Raw genomic sequence first — 17,809 nt, forward strand, 5'->3', positions numbered from 1 at the left:
AGTCCAGGCGCTTCAATGGACTGAGGTCCAGCTGAGCGGCTGCTGATATCGAAGCCGTCCGCACCGTGGATGCAGACAAACGTCATAGGTTTGTTGGAGGACACGTATCCAGAGAGAGACCAGGTTTTATCTACTGAGGTGGTCCTGGACCTGTGCGGTCAAATCAAGTAACCGGACCCTCCATCGAAATCGGGCTGGGTCCTTCGCATGTTACCCTGGGTGAAGAGGAGGAGGATGACCAGTCCTCCACCCAGAACCGGAGGAAGACCTTGCTCCCACTGGACTCTGAGCAGAGTGGGCAGCAGCTACATCAGATGGCTCACTCTCAGCTGACAGACAGCTGATCCACAGATCATACATGGAAGGCTGACTGGAGCTGAACCAGACCGGCTGAGGATTATGACTGAATTTAGGCCTTGAGGCTGAAAGGTAGTCTCACACACACCCACTGCACCACTGCTGCTAGGCTTTGACTGGACAGTCAGACTCTGGAGGAGGGATTTAGTGAGGTGATGTCACCAAACAGCTGTTCAGCCCTCTCCTGGCGTTTATGGCTCATTTTGTGGTTCAACAAACAGACAGGGAAGTCTGCCTGACAGTCACAGCTCAGGGCAAAAAATGTAATTTGACAAAGGATGTTGATTTGGTTTATTTGGCGTGGTCTTCCCTGTGATGTCATAGTAAAAGCTCCCTCTCCTTCAGCCTGAGTTGGTACCAATCATCAGAACTAACAGGAAACTTTCCAACAACCACAGAAGAAGATGAAGCATGTGACATCAGTCAACTGTCAATCATCATGATCTGACTGCTTAAACACCTGAAATTTTCAAATCAAAGCTGATTGAATTCAGAGTAGAAACAGATTTACATGATGACAGTTTGAACCAGGAGTCCCTTCTCAATCAGCTAGTCTCTGTCTCCATGGCAACAATCTGATGCCTGACAAAAGAACTACGCTGTAAAACTGCAGTCAGAAGTGAAAGCTTTAATGAGCAGGAAGGTGATTTTAATGGACCCACAGAACTGATATAATAAACAAGAATATTAAAGTTTGTTTGAAATTAAATCAGTTATGGTGGTTTTGGATTTGGATCTGGATCTTCACCCTCTTCCCACGTGGTCCCACCTGTCTGCAGGTAAACAAACAAATGTGAGGTTCACAGTCGTTTGGTGTGAAAATGGAGCATTGTTAGCACATTTTTACCTGTTTCACCTCAACAGCTGATTCTTCAGGATAAGCCGCTGAGCTCCCAACACCGTGTTCTGGAACGGGACCAGGATCAAGACCAGATAAGGAGAAGAGGAATAGTTTTTCCTGCTCCCCCAAACAACTAAAACTAAATCAAAGAAAAGAATAAAATGTTTCACCTCCATCAGCATGGCCACCGTCATTGGCCCCACCCCTCCAGGAACAGGTGTGATGAAACCTGCTCTCTGACTGGCTGAGGCATAGTGAATGTCTCCAACCACTCGTTTGCCACTCGTCTTTGTCTCATCTGTCACAGAATTCAAAGGTCACATCCAGGTGTGACATCTGACCTGTTGTGTCTCATTGTGTGTATGTGTGTGAGGGCACCTGGAATGTGGTTGATTCCACAGTCGATGACCACAGCTCCCTCCTTCAGCCACTCCCCTCTCACCATCTCTGCTCTTCCAGCTCCGACCACCAAGATGTCAGCCCTGCTTACCTGAGGACACAGGAAACATCAATACACAGGTAAATTAAATGTTAGGAGGACTGTTGTCTCTTCATTGTCATCATTAATACCTGCTCAGGTAGGTCAGGTGTCTTTGAGTGACAGGTGGTGACGGTGGCGTGGCTCCACAGCAGCAGGTCGTGCATCGGAGCACCAACTATTTTACTGCGACCAACAACAACTGCGTGCTTTCCAACCACAGACACACCTGTGCAGGAACAAGAAATCACAGGTGAGGTGTCATAATGTGACATCATGTGACAGGATCAGACCTGCAGGTTACATGACTCTGTGTGTGTGTGTGTGTGTGTGTGTGTGTGTGTGTGTGTGTGACCTGTCTGTCTGATGAGCTCCATGCAGCCGTTGGGTGTGCAGGGGATAAAACAGTCATTCAAATCACCACGAGACAACTTGCCTGCATTGATACAGCTCAAACTGAACACACAGCGACAGACACATGCACACTGATAAGGCTCGAAGTTCAGATCAGCAGACGTCCAGACTAAACCTTATGGACTGACCCGTCCACATCCTTATCTGGAGAAACGGCGTTGGTGATGAGCTCAGTGTTGATGGGCTTCACAGAGTCCAGGGGCAGCTGGACGATCAGACCGTGGACTGCTGGGTTCTCGTTCACAGACCTGATGGTCTGCAGGACCTAGAGGGGACAGGAACCAAGACGGGTCAGGGTCGAACCCCTACCCTCTGCTCAAGATGATGTGAGATAGGAAACGATAGAATATTACCAACCTCATCCTGCGTTGCTGTGTTTGGCAGCCTCACGTGTTTGGCGTTGATTCCAATCTGCAGAGGTAGAAGGTCAGAAGACCAGATTCAGAACTACAACCTTCTGCTTGCTTCACTTGTTTCAAACCAAACAGGATGACGTGTGGGGGACTATTTTCAGCAGTGGATGAATCCATGTTTGGTGCGGTGGTGAGTGTGTGCATCTGTCATCATGCTGAAGGCCACGTGACTAATCAGAGGAGTCAAGCAGAAAGCTCTCAGTCCAGGTCTGACAGAGTACCAGATCAACCTGGACCCAGTTGACCCTTCTCACCTCAGCTGCAGCCTTCAGCTTGGTGCTGATGTATAAGTTGGAGTCGTCTCTGTCGCCCACCTAACGACAAAGAACATATCTGAGTCATGTGACAGTCACCTGACAGCTGTCAATCATCTGCTGACAGTGAGGCTCCAACCACAAAAACCAAAACCCCTGCTCTCTGTCCCTGCACCATGTAATCCAGGGTTAGGGTTAGGGTTAGGCCTGAGTCCTGCAGGGTTTGTAATCAGGGCTGTGGGAGGAGCAGCAGCTGCCGTCAACAGACACTCAGGCTCACTGAGACCAGGTCCCACATAATTTAACCCCCTCTCAGCCTCCCAGAGTCAAGTAATGATATGGACCCAGTTTCTGGTCTGGATGAAGTCCAGAGTGGAAGTTTTGTTCATTCTAATGTTCTGGACTCACCTGTAAGACCACCAGAGAGGGTCTGAACCCAGAGAACTGAGACCTCATCTTCTCCACCTGATTCTTCAGCCTTTCTCTTACCAACCTGCACAAACAGACTCAGGATTAGTTTTTGAAGGTTAAAGGTCAAAGGTCAATCTCTTGGCCCTGTAGAGTCTGACTGGAAGGACTGTGGCGGGAAACTGGGAGAAACTCACAGGAGAGAGGAACAGTGCCCGAAAAGACACCTGACCTGGATTCAGACTCACTTGGATGTCTTGTTGCCAGAGATGATTGTTGCCATGGTACGCCTGCTTCCCTGGCAACCAGAGGCCATTAGACAGAGCGAGTGGGTGACCAAGGATAGCATTACTGTGAGAGAGACAGGTGTTCACCAATTATTCGATAATCGTATGATACATGATCAAAATATTTGGACAGTTGGACGCTTCAGCAGCTGTGAGCCGACACATCTGTCCACAGCAGCGTCTCAACTGTCCCATGAGTGTCAATTAAGTTATTCTAAAGGACAACCACAGAGACACAGCCTCCATCTCAGAGACAGTCAACAAGCAGCTGATTCACTTCTGCAGCTGAAGACATGGGAGAGACAGAAAGACAGACACAGAAAGAGTCACAACTTACCTGAGACAAACAAACACACTGACGGAGCAGCACCAAGGTTTGTGTGTTCCTGCTCTGAACTGAATCAAACTAGCAGAGGGAACCACACTGGGATCAAAGGTCAAACTGGAGGAGGTCAGTCCCACAGTGCCCTTATCCAATCAGATTACAGAATGGTGGGGCGGCAACAGAGGAAGAGGAGGAGGTGGAGTGAGGTGTGCACACACTGAGTTTAGAGGATATTTTTTTTTGTGACTATCAGACAGGAAGCTTTGAAAAGACATTATTGCATAATGGGAGATTTAGTACTAGTAGTATTTTTAAAGCCTTCATCCCAACTTCAGGTTTGATACTGACTGTAATCGGAGTAAATCGTACAGGTAAAATGATCTTTTTATTAGGAACCCCTGTACACTTGTTCAGGCATATGATTATCTCATTAGCCAATCAGGTGGCAGCACTGCAGCAGTTTGTCCACGAGTTGAACAGGAATGTTGAGACGTGAGCGAAGACAAACTGGAGGATTTTGAACAGATTATCAAAAAAAGAGGGAGGCCTTGAACGTTGTTCAGCTGCAATTTAGGAGCTGCTTATGAATCCACCAAAGAATGAGCAACACACACATTGTGTTTTTACACAATGGACACACCTCTTCTGACAGCTGGTTCCGGTGGTCCAGGTTGTTGTCTTTCGGTGCATTCTGACCAAACTAATTCTCCTACAAGGTTTTTGGTTCAGTGTGCGTTGCCTTCTGGTTGCAGTCTGAAGTCTCTGAGATGTTAATGAGTCCAGCAGGTGGTAAGAAGAAAACAAAGGTCCCACAACATAAACGGATATTTTCTTCAACATTAATGTCAACTAAAGTCAAGACTTTGTCAGTGGTTTCTCTTTTTCTAAATTAAATTTAATTTCATTTTTCATCTTCAGAACGTTTTGTATTTAGGAACCTGGGACACATAGAGTACATGTTCTAACCTCAACATCCCATAATAAAAGAATATCAGGGATTTGAACATTTGTTTATATGAAGTAACTTTACAGTTTGAAGGTTTGATCAGAGAAGTCGAATTAAAAGGATGGGAGGTGTCAACATTCAACATCCAGTTTATTGATTAGTTTATTAATCAGGTCACATGATCACAGCCATTACTGTGGAGAGCACTGAGTCAACACAATACACAACAACTATGCAGCAGCTACACAACAGCTTCATGCAGATTACTGTGTCTAATACTGATCACATGACAGCAAACCACGAAGATGATGAAGAGTCTCTGACATCATCACTGAAATTCTTCTACATAGAAACCATCAACACTGAAAACATTAATACTGAACCAGGACTGACCTCAACCACCCAGACTTGGAGGGACAGCTTTGTCAAGACATGCATGGAATAAATAGACTGGTCTCCTGGTCTCCTGGTCTAATAGTCTCATAGTCTCCTGGTCTCATGGTCTCATGGTCTCATAGTCTCCTGGTCTCATAGTCTCCTGGTCTAATAGTCTCATAGTCTCCTGGTCTCATGGTCTAATAGTCTCATAGTCTCCTGGTCTCCTGGTCTCATGGTCTCATAGTCTCCTGGTCTCATGGTCTAATAGTCTCATAGTCTCCTGGTCTCATAGTCTCCTGGTCTCCTGGTCTCATGGTCTCATAGTCTCCTGGTCTCCTGGTCTCATGGTCTCATAGTCTCCTGGTCTAATAGTCTCATAGTCTCCTGGTCTCATGGTCTAATAGTCTCATAGTCTCATGGTCTCATAGTCTCCTGGTCTCCTGGTCTCATGGTCTCATAGTCTCCTGGTCTAATAGTCTCATAGTCTCCTGGTCTCATGGTCTAATAGTCTCATAGTCTCCTGGTCTCCTGGTCTCATGGTCTCATAGTCTCCTGGTCTCCTGGTCTCATAGTCTCCTGGTCTAATAGTCTCATAGTCTCCTGGTCTCATGGTCTAATAGTCTCATAGTCTCCTGGTCTCCTGGTCTCATGGTCTCATAGTCTCCTGGTCTCATGGTCTCCTGGTCTCCTGGTCTCATGGTCTCATAGTCTCCTGGTCTCCTGGTCTCATGGTCTCCTGGTCTCCTGGTCTCATGGTCTCATGGTCTCATAGTCTCCTGGTCTCCTGGTCTCATGGTCTCCTGGTCTCATAGTCTCATGGTCTCATGGTCTAATGGTTTTACGCTCTGGTCTGATGTGGACTGGATTTTTGGGGCTTGAACACATCACCACAACAACAGCATGCAGAGTTACTAGATCACTACGGAGCTTCGGCTCCAGACTAAATCTAGGACGGGACTTGACCACCAGTCCACCAGCAGCAACCCCCCCAGGCTCATCTGTTATCGTTAGAAGCTCCTGATTAGTTTAGGAGGAGGAGAGGCAGATCCTGGCGGACCCTCAGTGCTCTCTTTATCTTAGTGAGGTCACAGGATGCTTTCACGCTCTTCTCCAAAGGTGACAGTGTCTGAGGACACGGTGCAGATCTCTGGCGGTTCTCCTGGTTTCAGGCCCCTTTTCAGGTGAACTACACGGACGTTCTCGTTGTTTGGCCCCGGCCTGCTGGCAATAGTCCCAGAAGTGGTGGTGCTTCCAGAACTCAAGATGACATCACCAACAGAGGAGGAGGTGGGGTTAGAGGAGGTGGAGCCCTCTGTAAGCTGGCGGGGACGGTTGGTCTGCTGGGCATTGGTGTTGTTGTTGAGTGTGACATTGCTTGGCGTGCGGTTCAGGTTATAGCTCTTGGATGAAGGCCAGCTCTCTTCAGGGCTGCTTGCAAGCAGACTACACTGATCCTCTGAGCAGATGGACATGCGGGCCACTGCCGGGTCCTGGAGGCTGCTGAGGCTACTGGGAAGACCTCGCTTCCTGGCCACGCCCTCCTCATCCAGCTCAATCAGATTGGCCCTCTCCAGCTGCGACAGATCCGCCTCCTCATCCTGCAGCGAGTGATTGGGTGAGCTCTCGTTGGAACGTACACCAGAGTCAGACGAGTCCTTCTTGTCCAGCATGGCGTCTGACAGGTAGTCCTTCCCCTTCAATGCCAGTGAGGAGCCAGTCGGCAGTTTGGGGTCACCTGCCTTTTTTCCGTCTTTCAGCAGGGGGGCATTGTCTGACTCCTCGGACTCTTCGTCGTCACTGGTCAGTTTCTGGTAGCGCAGCCCTCCTACAGGCTTCAGCTTCAGGTCGGTGGCCCCCTGGAACAGCCCGACTCTTTCGGCTGAGGTTTTGCGTGTCAGCAGGGACTTGGAGGATCCGTTCTCGTCCTCTTCTGTGATTGGGTCCAGGGTGTCGACATTAGAGGGGAAGTCAGCGTTGTCAGCCACCGGCTTGCTGCCACTCCTTTTGGTGAAGGGTTTGCGCCCATCCTGGTCACTGCTATCCTTGCTCTTGTCCTCAGATGTCACAAACTGTCCTGGCTGTGGTTGGACAGGTTTCTCTCCAACACCACCACCCATCTCCAGCTGGGCCATCTGGGCGATGTACTCCTGGTAGGCGTTGCGATACTCGGCCTGCTGCTTGTCCGTCAGCCTGGAGATGTCGTTGGAGGACTCCTGGGAGTTCAGGCTGGTCATGCTGGCGGTCCGGTGAGTGGCACCCTGAGGACAGACAAGTGTTTCCTGTTAGCATCAGGTAAGACGTCACATCTTCTCACTCTGACCTGCTTGCCCTTCTTGCGTCTTTACCATCCACTGCATGTTTCCATGTCGCGTTGGATCATCCAGGCCCACTGTGCTCAGCTCCTCGAAGCTCAGGTTGAAGCTATACATCGGTGAAGCATCTGTGTTGGCGGCACCAGCGTGAGGTGGAGCCATGGCTCGTCTTCCTGCTTCGGAGTGACCGGCGACAACGCTGTCTTGCTCACTGGCAGCCTCCTCATGCAGAAACTGACTCTCAATGTGACGCATATCCAGGACCTGAAGGACGAAGACGAATGTTTACAACCGGACTGGACATGTGGGGTGTACTCTTTGTGCAGAGGTTGTGCAGTAGTTTTGTAGCAGTTGTGTGTCTGACCGTGGCTCTGAAAAGCTGCCAGTCTCCAAAGTTCATGCTCATCTCCTTCTTCAGCTCGTCAATGTTACACTGAGACAGAACTCTGCCGTTCACGTTGGCCTGGAAACAACGTGGCATCAGTTCACATAGCATCATTTACGCCTGAGCTCTACCTCATGGTCAAAAATGATGAACCTGGTGTCACTGACCTTCCTGATGGTAGCGGTGTATTGTCCCATCATACTCTGATCGATGCCCTCTATCTGCCGCACGCGCTCACAAACAGCCTCCGTCGTCATGGAGCTGAGGAGGATGGCGGGAGCGCCCGACACAACAGACGCCGAACCCTGAACACAGACACACACAGGTTTGATTCTGCAAAGGGAAAATTGGAAATCTGTGTGTGAGGAGGAAGTGGTAACTTTTTAGTGCTGGGGTCAAAGGTCAGATCTGTCATCATTCTTAGGAACAACTACTCTACTGAAGCTACAGGCAGCTAGCCCAGGCAAGGTGCATGCTGGGAGATGTAGTGGGGGGGCAACTCAGATGGAGTTGGCTAGGAGGGCGGGGCGGTGAAGTAAGGGAGGATGGAAGGACATGTTAGGGCCAAAAACTTTGATACCTGCTTCCTTCTCATAGAACCTTTATACTGTAGAAAGAGAGAAAGAGGGGTGAAACACCAGAACAGACGGGTGAGGAACAGACGGGTGAGGAACAGACGGGGACATTCACTCAACAACGGCTGAGGATCTAATCAGAGACAATCAAGTTTCCTCCAACACAGAAGAAAAGAGGAGCAGAATCTACAGTAGAAGAAGAAACTCATACTGGGTGGGGTTAATTTTCATTCTTCCTCTTCTTTTGTCCATGTGACAGAAATGACAGAAGAATCATTTGTAACATCAACGAACCTTCGTACTTACAGGTGCAGCGGCGAAATCTCTGCTGTACGAGGTTTTAGGTGTTGGGCGTGGATGAAAGTGTGATGGGTAGGAGGGGCCCATGAGGGGGCGTGGCAGCTGGTAAAGGTGATGGGGGAAATATGGCTGAGGGGGGAGGGGCAGAAAATCAAAATAATGGTCATGGTGATCAGGACATCAAACAACAAAACGGCAAATCAAAGGGTGAAACTTTGGTGATGCCGACACTGCTCCACCCACAGGAAGTCAGCACTTTGTCCCGCGCCCAGGCTGACCTCTTGGGAGAGACAGGTCATGTGACCTCAGTGTCCATCAAATCAAAGAGACAAAAAACAATGAGGGTTGTGCTGAAGCAGGTGATGTCATCACAATGTCACCCATAACCTCCAGTCACGGACATGCGGGCCGGCGAACCCACACCTGTCAGCTGTATATAAATGGCATCATCTGGGGGGGCGGAGTCTGCACTCACCCTGTTGTAGAAGGGGTGCTGAGTTCCGGCCAGGCCGCTGTAGTAGCTGCTGGGTGGCTGTGGCGAGACCCCGCCCCCTGGGGGCTGGTTGAACCCTCCACTGAAGGAGGCAGAGGGCGAGCACGCCGACGACACCTGACTATACACCGAGGAGGGGCGGGGCTGTGCTTCCTGCAGGGGGAGGGGTGGGTACGTGACCCCACCCATATTCATCTGCTCCCGGGCTGCACGAACATCTGGCTCGGAGAAGGAAATACAGACGTGCAGTGAACAGGTCTAATCTCAGGTTCCAAGTTGTCGGGCACAGTGACATTCCACATGTGCGGCGGTCTTGTGTCACCTGCTATGATCTCGCGCAGCTTGGGGTCCAGGTTGACGGTGCAGGGCAGGAAGGTGCGGATGTCTCTGGCTGTCAGGACGGGTGTCCGTGAAGACAGGAAGACCTCAAAGCTGCGAACGTCCCCGTCAATCTCCAGCAGTGGCTCCACGTCTTTGGTGGTGGGGATGTTCTTCGACACCCTGAGAGGAAATACCAACCGACTTAGACACAGGAAGTGGCAAGTGACCCCGCCTCTTCTCCCAGAGATGGTTCATTCTGTCTGATAAAAACCATGACCTCTGACCTCTCGTAGATGGTCTTGAGCGTGATCTGGTCAGGGACGGCCTCAGTCTCCTCCAGGTACAGGATGAGCCAGGAGGTCCTGTAGGGCCACTGCTCTGTGAGGTTGATCCACGATGCCAGGCGGTCCCAGTTGAAGCTGATCTGATTGGCTCGCAGCAAACGGCCTGCACACAAAGATGGCAAGAGGCGGAGCTTATTAATGGTGGAGAAATGGCACACCGACATGTGATGGCATCAGAGAGACAGAAGGCATGACTAGAAAATCAAGTCTCTTCAGACCAGACATGATGACAGAGTGTCAAAAAAAAAAAAGTCCTGAGCTGGAGTCACCTGTGACGGACACGATGTTGAGCAGCCTCCTCATGCTCTGTGGGCTGATGTCACTGAACCAATCCTCTGTCACCATCAGCTTCGTCAGGTCGAATGACATCTGACGAGTCACAGAGCGCTGCACCTGCCGCCGCCGGTATGTGTCCTACAGACACACAGTAAAAGGATCCCATGGGTCACAAAATAACGGAAGAGTTCAGTTAATATCTGAACACACACATACACGCTCTCTCTCTCTCTCTCACCCGGCGAGTCAATGTTGTTTTGCTGCCAAACTTGGTCAGTTCTCCTAAACTGTGCTGCGACAGCTTCCGGTCCAACTCCTCGTGCCAACCTGAGAGGCAGAAATATTTAACCTGTGCTTTTACTTTTTGGGCAGAAATAAAGTGACTTCTGTGAACCAGAATTATCTTTATTGTCATGGTAACCATTACACAGGACCTGTGTGTCACGGCTGTAGTTTCAGTTGTCATGTCAAATTAATTTAGATATTCAGATAATCTGCACACTTGATGTCAAAAATGCAGTGGCAGCCATGATGTGTTCGTGTGGCTCTCGTTACTTTCGGTGTTGGTGGCGTCTCCATTGGCCGGAGCAGTGGTACACATCTTCCTGGCGCTGGAGAGACCTCTGCTGTTCAAGAAGACGGGCAGATGGACAATGTTCCTCATGTAGTCGTGGCCGTTGATGTTGGAGTCTCGGAGGACGCTGTTCAGGTTCTGGTTGATGGCCTTGATGATGATGTGCGGGTCACTGGCGAAGATGGAGATGAAGGGACCTTTGGAGAACAAAACACGGACCTGCCAGAGGGAACAACAGCTCATCACCCCGCCTGTCAAATTAAAGCCCCTGATGTGACATGGCACTTCCTGTTGCCACCAGGTGTAAGTATGTTTCCTCACTGTGTCCAGCATCTGCAGAACTTTGTCCTGTTCACAGGAATCCAGTCCATCAATCACAACAGCCAGCCTGGTCTGATGCTGCGTGAAGCCATCGATGGTCTTCGCCATCCTTGCCATCATTTCCACCTCATTTTTCAGGACCTGCAGGTCACATGACAGAGCTTGTCAAAATCCAATTCACTGATTGAAATTGTTAACTTCACAACTAAACCCTCAGAGAGAACCCCCCACACACCTTCATGAAGCCCTCACTCTTCAGCTTGTGCATCCTGTTGGCTGCGCTGTGCAGCCTCTTCCTCTGAGAGTTTAGCACCGAGTCGGTCACCTGCCACCACGTCCTACAGTTCAGCAGCAGAGCCAGACCGACCACGCTGCTGATGGCGATGAGCACGGCGTTCACCGTACGGTTCTCCCCGTCCACCTTAAAGACGGCCAGCAACGCCAAGCCGGTCACCAGGCAGGTCAGCACCACGACAAAGAGGATGAAGGACGGAACGCAGCACGTCTTCTTCCACTTCCTCTTTCCTGAAACCAGGAAACAACGAGCCTGAGGTGTGTGTCTGGTGTGTCTGCGTGTTTGTGTGTGTGTGTCTGTGTGCGTGTACCTTGTGTCTCCTCAGTCTTAAACACTCTGAACAGACGTGTAGCAAGGAAGCCAAACTCTCTCTCACAGGCGTCAGACAGCGTGGCGATCATCTCCGCCATTGATGTCTCCCCGCCGACGCTGGACAGTCGGTTGTAGTCGGTGAACAGGAACCTGCAGTGAGACGAGTACAGATGTTATAGACAGTCACAGATGTGATAGACACCACCTTTACCTGCTGACCACCCCCCCTCACCTGACGGGCAGAGCTCTGGTGCTCTGCTCTGGCAGCTCCGGCGGGTTAACGAACATCAGCTTCAGCAGCAGCTCCAGGTATCCGATGTGACGTGCCAGACGAGTGCTGAGCAGCCACGCCCAGTTCCAGCTCTCGCCCTCACGCCGCCCGCCAAAGTAAACGACCACTACGACACAACACAGTTCAGTTATGGACCTCAGAACAGGGGGCAGGCCAGACCCCCGGAGGAGGTGGAGCTTACCAAAGAAAAGGTAGAGCAGGGCCAGCAGGCTGAGGGACACCGCCAAGGACAGTTTGGGGTCGACAGTGAAGCCGAGGACGATGGCGACGGAACCGCAGAGCAGCAGAGACAGGAAGACGACGAGCCAGGAGAACTGAAACAACGGCTCGATCTGCTGACCGGCAAACGTCTTCATCTCATCTGAGGAGGAGGAGCATGGTGCTGTCACTGTGTGTCTCTCTGTGTGTCTCTCTGTGTGTCTCTCTGTGTATCTGTCTCTCTGTGTGTCTCTCTGTGTCTCACTGTGTATCTGTCTCTCTGTGTGTCTCTCTGTGTATCTGTCTCTCTGTGTGTCTCTCTGTGTCTCACTGTGTATCTGTCTCTCTGTGTGTCTCTCTGTGTATCTGTCTCTCTATGTGTCTCTCTGTGTCTCTCTGTGTATCTGTCTCTCTGTGTGTCTCACTGTGTCTCTCTATGTGTCTCTGTGTCTCTCTGTGTTTCTCACTGTGTCTCTCTGTGTGTCTGTGTGTCTCTCTATGTGTCTCTCTGTGTGTCTCTCTGTGTCTCTCTGTGTGTCTCACTGTGTCTCTCTGTGTGTCTGTCTCTCTGTGTGTCTCTCTGTGTATCTGTCTCTCTGTGTATCTGTCTCTCTGTGTGTCTCTCTGTGTATCTGTCTCTCTGTGTGTGTCTCTCTGTGTCTCTGTGTCTCTGTGTCTCTCTGTGTGTCTCTCTGTGTATCTGTCTCTCTGTGTGTCTCTCTGTGTATCTGTATCTCTGTGTGTCTCTCTGTGTCTCTCTATGTGTCTCTGTGTCTCTCTATGTGTCTCTCTGTGTGTCTCTCTGTGTCTCTCTGTGTGTCTGTATGTCTCTCTGTGTGTCTCACTGTGTCTCTCTGTGTGTCTCTGTGTCTCTCTGTGTGTCTCACTGTGTCTCTCTGTGTGTCTGTATGTCTCTCTGTGTGTCTCTGTGTGTCTCACTGTGTCTCTCTGTGTGTCTCTGTGTCTCTCTGTGTGTCTCTCTGTGTCTCACCCTCCAGCTTCTTCAGCAGGAAGGACTTGCCGCTCCCCCACTGAGCGTACAGACCGACACAGATGGGGGGCTGCATGGTGGGCTCACTGAGGATGTCGGCCAGAGCAGAGCTGTACAGGTCGTAGCCCAACATGTCTCCGTCCGTCTCTGTGGGGGAGAGGTGACCTGGGGGGGGGGCAGGTGTGTGTTAGAGCTCAGGACTGGGTGGGTGCGATGCTAGCTTCATTCCTTTTCTTTCTACCACAGCAGCAGTGGTCTCATGTGACCCTGTTGCCAAGACTACAGGAGACACTTGTACTTCTCATTTGGGTGCATCTGCTTGCTGTTCCATCACCATGGTAACCTGCTGCAGCCCACATATGTGTCCTAACAGCTGATCTGAGGTCAATCAACCCCCCCACACTGAACCTACGGGCTCCAAAGATCTGAGTGAGGATGCTCTTCTGGTGGCTGCAGTCGATGTTGTATGGCGTCTCCCCGGCCTTGTTGGGCCGGTACAGCAGGCGGCCATCTTTGGGATTTCTGAGGAGGAGCTCAGCCAGGCGGCGGCTGCGACCACGGATGGCAATGTGAAGGGGCGTGTCCCCTCTCTGTAGAAACAGGATAGGGTGGGAGGGGGGACACTCAGTGAAGCTGATTTGGGACAAGCAGCAGCGACCAGACATGTCATTGTTACTGAGGTGTTGTCATGGTTACAACCTAGACACCTGAGTAACTTATTTAATGATGAAACTGATGTCTCTGTGTGCCTCTGTGTGCATCTACCTTGTCGACAGCCGACACTTTAGCTCCTTTATCCAGCAGCAACTCCACGATATCGATGTTCCTCATCTTGGTTGCTTTGATCAGAGGTGTCTCTCCATCCTGACAGGGAGCACAAACAGGCTCAATACACATACACACACACTGTACCAGACAGGTGAGGCCAGGTGAGTCCAGGTCTTACATTGGTGCAGGTCTCGGTATCTGGGTTACACTGTAGGATGTCTCTGACCATGGTGGCGTTGCCTTTCTCCACAGCCCAGTACAGAGCAGTTTTATTGTCCTGGAAACATTAGAGTGAGACATCAGGTGACCAAACCAAAAGGATCGTCCCAGACCTGATCCAGGTCTAGAGCCAGGTCTGTGAGAGATCTGTACCATCTGTACCAGAACTGATCAGAAATCTGCATATAGATTCAGATCTGAGGTTACAACAGGACAACACTGTTGTCAGGCGCCATGACTGACTGTGTGATGAAGAAAGGGCAGCAAAGTGTCACAGTGGTTCTCTCTGAAGGTCCTGGTTGGGTTCCCGGGCCTGGGGCCTCCAAAGACATCATGATTGGGTTCATTGGTGACTCTAAAGTATCCGTAGGTCTGTCTGTCTCTGTGATGGACAGCAGACTTGTCCAAGTTGACCCTGCAGTGCTGGAGAACTTAATTCTCTCCTCACTGAGTCACATGACTTGTGTTAGAAGAAGTTGGGGGACGTCCTCACCTGTCCTCTGATGTCAATGTCGGCATATTTATGCAGCAGAGCTCTGACGATCTCCACATGACCCCCCCTCACTGCTCCAATCAGCACTGTGTCGCCGCTCTGGAACATACACACACACACAAACATGAACCTACACTGACCATAGAGCAGATGACGTCATTCTGATGTCCTCCATGAACAGACTGTGCCACTGTCTCACCCGGTCTGGGATGTTGACATATGTCCCTGCATCCAGCAGGTCCTGGACAATCTCGGTGTAGCCCTCCTTGGCAGCGATCATCAGGGCCGTGTTCCCGTCTTTGTCCGTCATGTTGACGTTTGGGTTCCTCTTCAGCAGCTCCTTCACCACCTCTGTGTAGCCGCCCTTCACCGCCACAATCAGAGCCGTCATCGAGTTCTGACAAGACAAACGGGCAGCTGTTAGACCAGAACCTGCAGTTCAGCACAGAGCAGATCCCGGTCTCAGTCAGTCTACAGGCCAACATACCGCCCCCTCCTGATCCACGTCAGCGCCACTCTCTAGCAAGTGCATCACGCAGTCGAAGTGTCCTTTTCTGGACGCCCAGATCAGAGGAGTAGTCCCATACTGACACACACACACACACACAAAGACGTTAGCCTGTGTCGTTCAGTGTTCAGGCCTGTGGTCTGAACAACTTCCTGTTTTTGTCACCTTGTCAGAACAGTTGACTTTGGCTCCATTCTGCAGAAGAACCTTGACGATTGTGGCGTGTCCTCGACCTGCGGCCCAGATGATCGGATATACACTGTACTGCTACAGAGACCGGGGGTTGGGGGGGGACATCAGTGCACTGGCAGACAGGTGTGTATGTGTGTGTCTGTGTGTGTGCCTGTGTGTTACCTGTCCCGTAGTGTTAGGGTTGGCTCCATGCTCCAGCAGCACCTTGGTGACCTCTATACGACCTTTGTAAGCTGCCCATGTCAGGGCTGTCCATCCTCCCTGTGACATCACATCAGTCACTCACATGGACCAGAGACTGGAACTAGGACCTGGTCTGGAGTTCAGGCTTTACAGATTCAGGTCTAACATGAGAACAGCGGACTTCCTGGGTCGGACACTCAGCTAACAAGCTAAAATCACACACACACTGTGACTTGAGTCCTGCAGGTCCTTCAGTCCGAATGGACTGAGGCTAGACCAGACCCAGACCCCTTGGGTCGTGGCTATGAGCTGTGAGGTGAGTTACCTTCCTGCTGGTTTCAGTGTTTCTATAATAACCTATGTGATCATAGTCATCAAATCCCAATACCCTGCTTTTATTTTGAAATGTTGGCTAGAGGAAGTATCTGAAAGTTCCCACCATATCTCTGTGCTCGATGTAGGCACTGTTCTCCAGCAGCTCCTTCACCACCTCCAGGTGGCCTTCTTTAGCCGCAGAGATCAGGGCTGACCAGCAGTCCTGACAAAACACGCACACGCAGTGTTACCATGGTAACAAGAGCACCTCAACCACCGAGACACCTTCTGATTAACCGTCCCCTAGCAACCGTAGCTAAGAGGAAAGCAGTTTGTTTCACTCACCACATCGTCCAGGTTTACGTTGGCTCCTCTCCTGATGAGCTCCTGGACGATCTCAAGACTGCCCTGCTCCGCCGCCAGCATCAGGGGAGTCTGACCGTTCTGTCGACAAACAACAAACAGAATACAAGAATTTCCTGTGCCTTAAACCGAAAGGAGAGGAACACAAACTCTAACTCGGATTCATAAACAGCCAAAGTCTGATTCTGCAGATGAAGCTGGCTGTTGTTATTTGTGAGGTCACTATAAAGGAATCAAACAGGCCACGTACATCGCTACGGCCATCCACCTCCTTGAAGCGGTCCAGGTGAGCTCTGAGAGCCGGCAGGTTCTCCTCCTCCACGTGACTGAACAGGTTCTGGATGGCCAGAGTGGTCATCTTGATGGACGTGGTGGTGTCCATGACTACAGCGTTTGGCTCCGCCTCCTGCTGACAGGACAAAACAACACATCAGTGTGCGGAGTCTGACTGTAGAGACGTCATTAACTTCTGTTACTTCTGAACAACAAAAAACCTGAACCAGCGATCTGTGACTGGTCTGATACGTCCAAGGCAGACTACACGCTCTTACTTGGAAAATTGGAAACAAGGTCATCAGCAGGCGATCAGGTGTTCCAGATTGAGATATGAGTTTTTGTCTGACAGCAGCAGAAAAATTTGTCTCAAAACAAAGTAAATTTAAAAATGTTTGTTTGAATCTGTATAAATTTTTGTGGCTAAATTAAAATGATCACTGATCACTTTTCATTTGTGTATTTGCTAATCAGTTTGATATTTCATTCATTTTAGTCTTATATTTACAGCCGTCAGAGCAGCAAACCTCTGATTGTGAGAGGAAATGGAGGCACTCTATGAAAATGGTGTCACGTCTTTCTGAAGACATTGCTGGCCAATCATAGCACGGCGTCACCTTGTTATCTGTTTCTCTCTGGAGATTGGTGATGTCCTTGTGCAGCTTCCTGGAGAGGCTAACCAATCAGAGGTGCTGCTGTCTCCATGGAAACAGCCTCCAGCTCATCTTTGTACCTGAGCTGTGCTGCAGTGTTACTATGACAACGGGCTGCAGAAACCATTCACTTCAGCTTTGATGGACAACAAAGAATGACCTTTTATCCCCTTCAGGTCCCTTCAAAGTAAAACTGGGTAAAACTGGCTCCAACCTCCCTTCATTCTTCCAGCAAATAATAATAATAATTAGTATCAGGGGCAATAAAAATGACGTCACACACAGTAATTATCCTTCTTTTTAACAGTGTTGAACAAACCTTTATTTATAACAGGGATCTGACAGCCGAGGCTCCGCCCACAATCATTAACAGATTGCTGTTTTAATAATAAAGTGACGTCAGCAATAACCTGAATACCCTTCACCCCCCCCACCCGCCCCGGTTCAGGGGGATGCTGACGGAGGCATAATAAAAAAAAACAAAAAACTTTCACCTTTGCAGAAGATTGCGGTTCGGTTTGGACGCTCAGGTTCGGGTCTGTGTCGGTTCCTCGGCCTGTGTTCGGATGAAATCCCGGATTCAGTCTCCATCCCCGACAACAGTCGCCATCTTGCTCTGAACAACTACCGACGGTCACCGACGGCCGCGTCAAGCCTGCCTCATCCACACCGGCACTTCCGTTTTCTATGTCACAATAAAAGCACACGCAGCTGCAGTTTCTTTCGAGTGAGTTCAAACAGTTTTTCTGTGT

The 17,809-nt window shown here is 50.2% G+C and overlaps 2 protein-coding genes across 4 annotated transcripts; both read right to left on the reverse strand.

Annotated features, from left to right (window-relative positions):
• Positions 1–1,331: 1,331 nt before the first annotated feature.
• Positions 1,332–3,448, reverse strand: LOC115038182 (C-1-tetrahydrofolate synthase, cytoplasmic-like). The gene is made up of 10 exons (XM_029497058.1): positions 3,414–3,448; positions 3,166–3,250; positions 2,758–2,817; positions 2,448–2,501; positions 2,219–2,355; positions 2,032–2,132; positions 1,769–1,905; positions 1,577–1,688; positions 1,369–1,496; positions 1,332–1,337 (listed from the first exon to the last, which is right to left on the reverse strand). Exons 1-10 carry the CDS (start codon positions 3,446–3,448, stop codon positions 1,332–1,334), a joined length of 855 nt encoding a protein of 284 aa, XP_029352918.1.
• A 1,406-nt stretch (positions 3,449–4,854) lies between these two features.
• Positions 4,855–17,680, reverse strand: kidins220b (kinase D-interacting substrate 220b). Of its 3 annotated transcripts, XM_029496377.1 has the most exons (30): positions 17,552–17,680; positions 16,382–16,537; positions 16,114–16,212; positions 15,893–15,991; positions 15,433–15,531; positions 15,244–15,345; positions 15,058–15,156; positions 14,770–14,967; positions 14,571–14,669; positions 14,037–14,135; positions 13,856–13,954; positions 13,503–13,680; positions 13,091–13,255; positions 12,083–12,262; positions 11,842–12,007; positions 11,608–11,759; positions 11,238–11,527; positions 11,003–11,143; positions 10,663–10,900; positions 10,346–10,434; positions 10,101–10,245; positions 9,772–9,934; positions 9,489–9,667; positions 9,149–9,384; positions 8,680–8,802; positions 8,379–8,405; positions 7,966–8,103; positions 7,778–7,876; positions 7,447–7,677; positions 4,855–7,359 (listed from the first exon to the last, which is right to left on the reverse strand). In XM_029496377.1, the coding sequence occupies exons 2-30, from the start codon at positions 16,511–16,513 to the stop codon at positions 6,187–6,189; spliced, it is 5,238 nt and encodes a 1,745-aa protein (XP_029352237.1). In that variant the 5' UTR covers positions 16,514–16,537; positions 17,552–17,680; the 3' UTR covers positions 4,855–6,186. The 3 variants fall into 3 exon arrangements, with proteins under 3 accessions (XP_029352237.1, XP_029352239.1, XP_029352238.1); XM_029496379.1 differs by lacking the exon at positions 8,379–8,405; XM_029496378.1 differs by lacking the exon at positions 8,379–8,405 and having other exon boundaries at positions 8,668–8,802.
• Between the last annotated feature and the right edge of the window lie 129 nt (positions 17,681–17,809).

The sequence above is a fragment of the Echeneis naucrates genome, chromosome 24, assembly GCF_900963305.1.
Source record: "Echeneis naucrates chromosome 24, fEcheNa1.1, whole genome shotgun sequence".
In the NCBI taxonomy this organism is placed as follows: Eukaryota; Metazoa; Chordata; class Actinopteri; order Carangiformes; family Echeneidae; genus Echeneis; species Echeneis naucrates.

What these genes read in the sequence shown, in the direction of transcription:
- kidins220b (XM_029496377.1), bottom strand. Translation starts at nt 16,513, where the DNA reads ATGGACACCACCACGTCCATCAAGATGACCACTCTGGCCATCCAGAAC. An exon ending in AGGTGGATGGCCGTAGCGAT is followed by an intron (nt 16,213 to 16,381) that starts GTACGTGGCCTG and finishes GTTTGTCGACAG; the next exon opens with AACGGTCAGACTCCCCTGAT. An exon ending in GCTGCGCGAGATCATAGCAG is followed by an intron (nt 9,385 to 9,488) that starts GTGACACAAGAC and finishes TCTCCGAGCCAG; the next exon opens with ATGTTCGTGCAGCCCGGGAG.
- LOC115038182 (XM_029497058.1), bottom strand. Translation starts at nt 3,448, where the DNA reads ATGGCAACAATCATCTCTGGCAACAAGACATCCAA. An exon ending in TCTGGCAACAAGACATCCAA is followed by an intron (nt 3,251 to 3,413) that starts GTGAGTCTGAAT and finishes CTGTTTGTGCAG; the next exon opens with GTTGGTAAGAGAAAGGCTGA. An exon ending in ACACAGCAACGCAGGATGAG is followed by an intron (nt 2,356 to 2,447) that starts GTTGGTAATATT and finishes TGTCCCCTCTAG; the next exon opens with GTCCTGCAGACCATCAGGTC.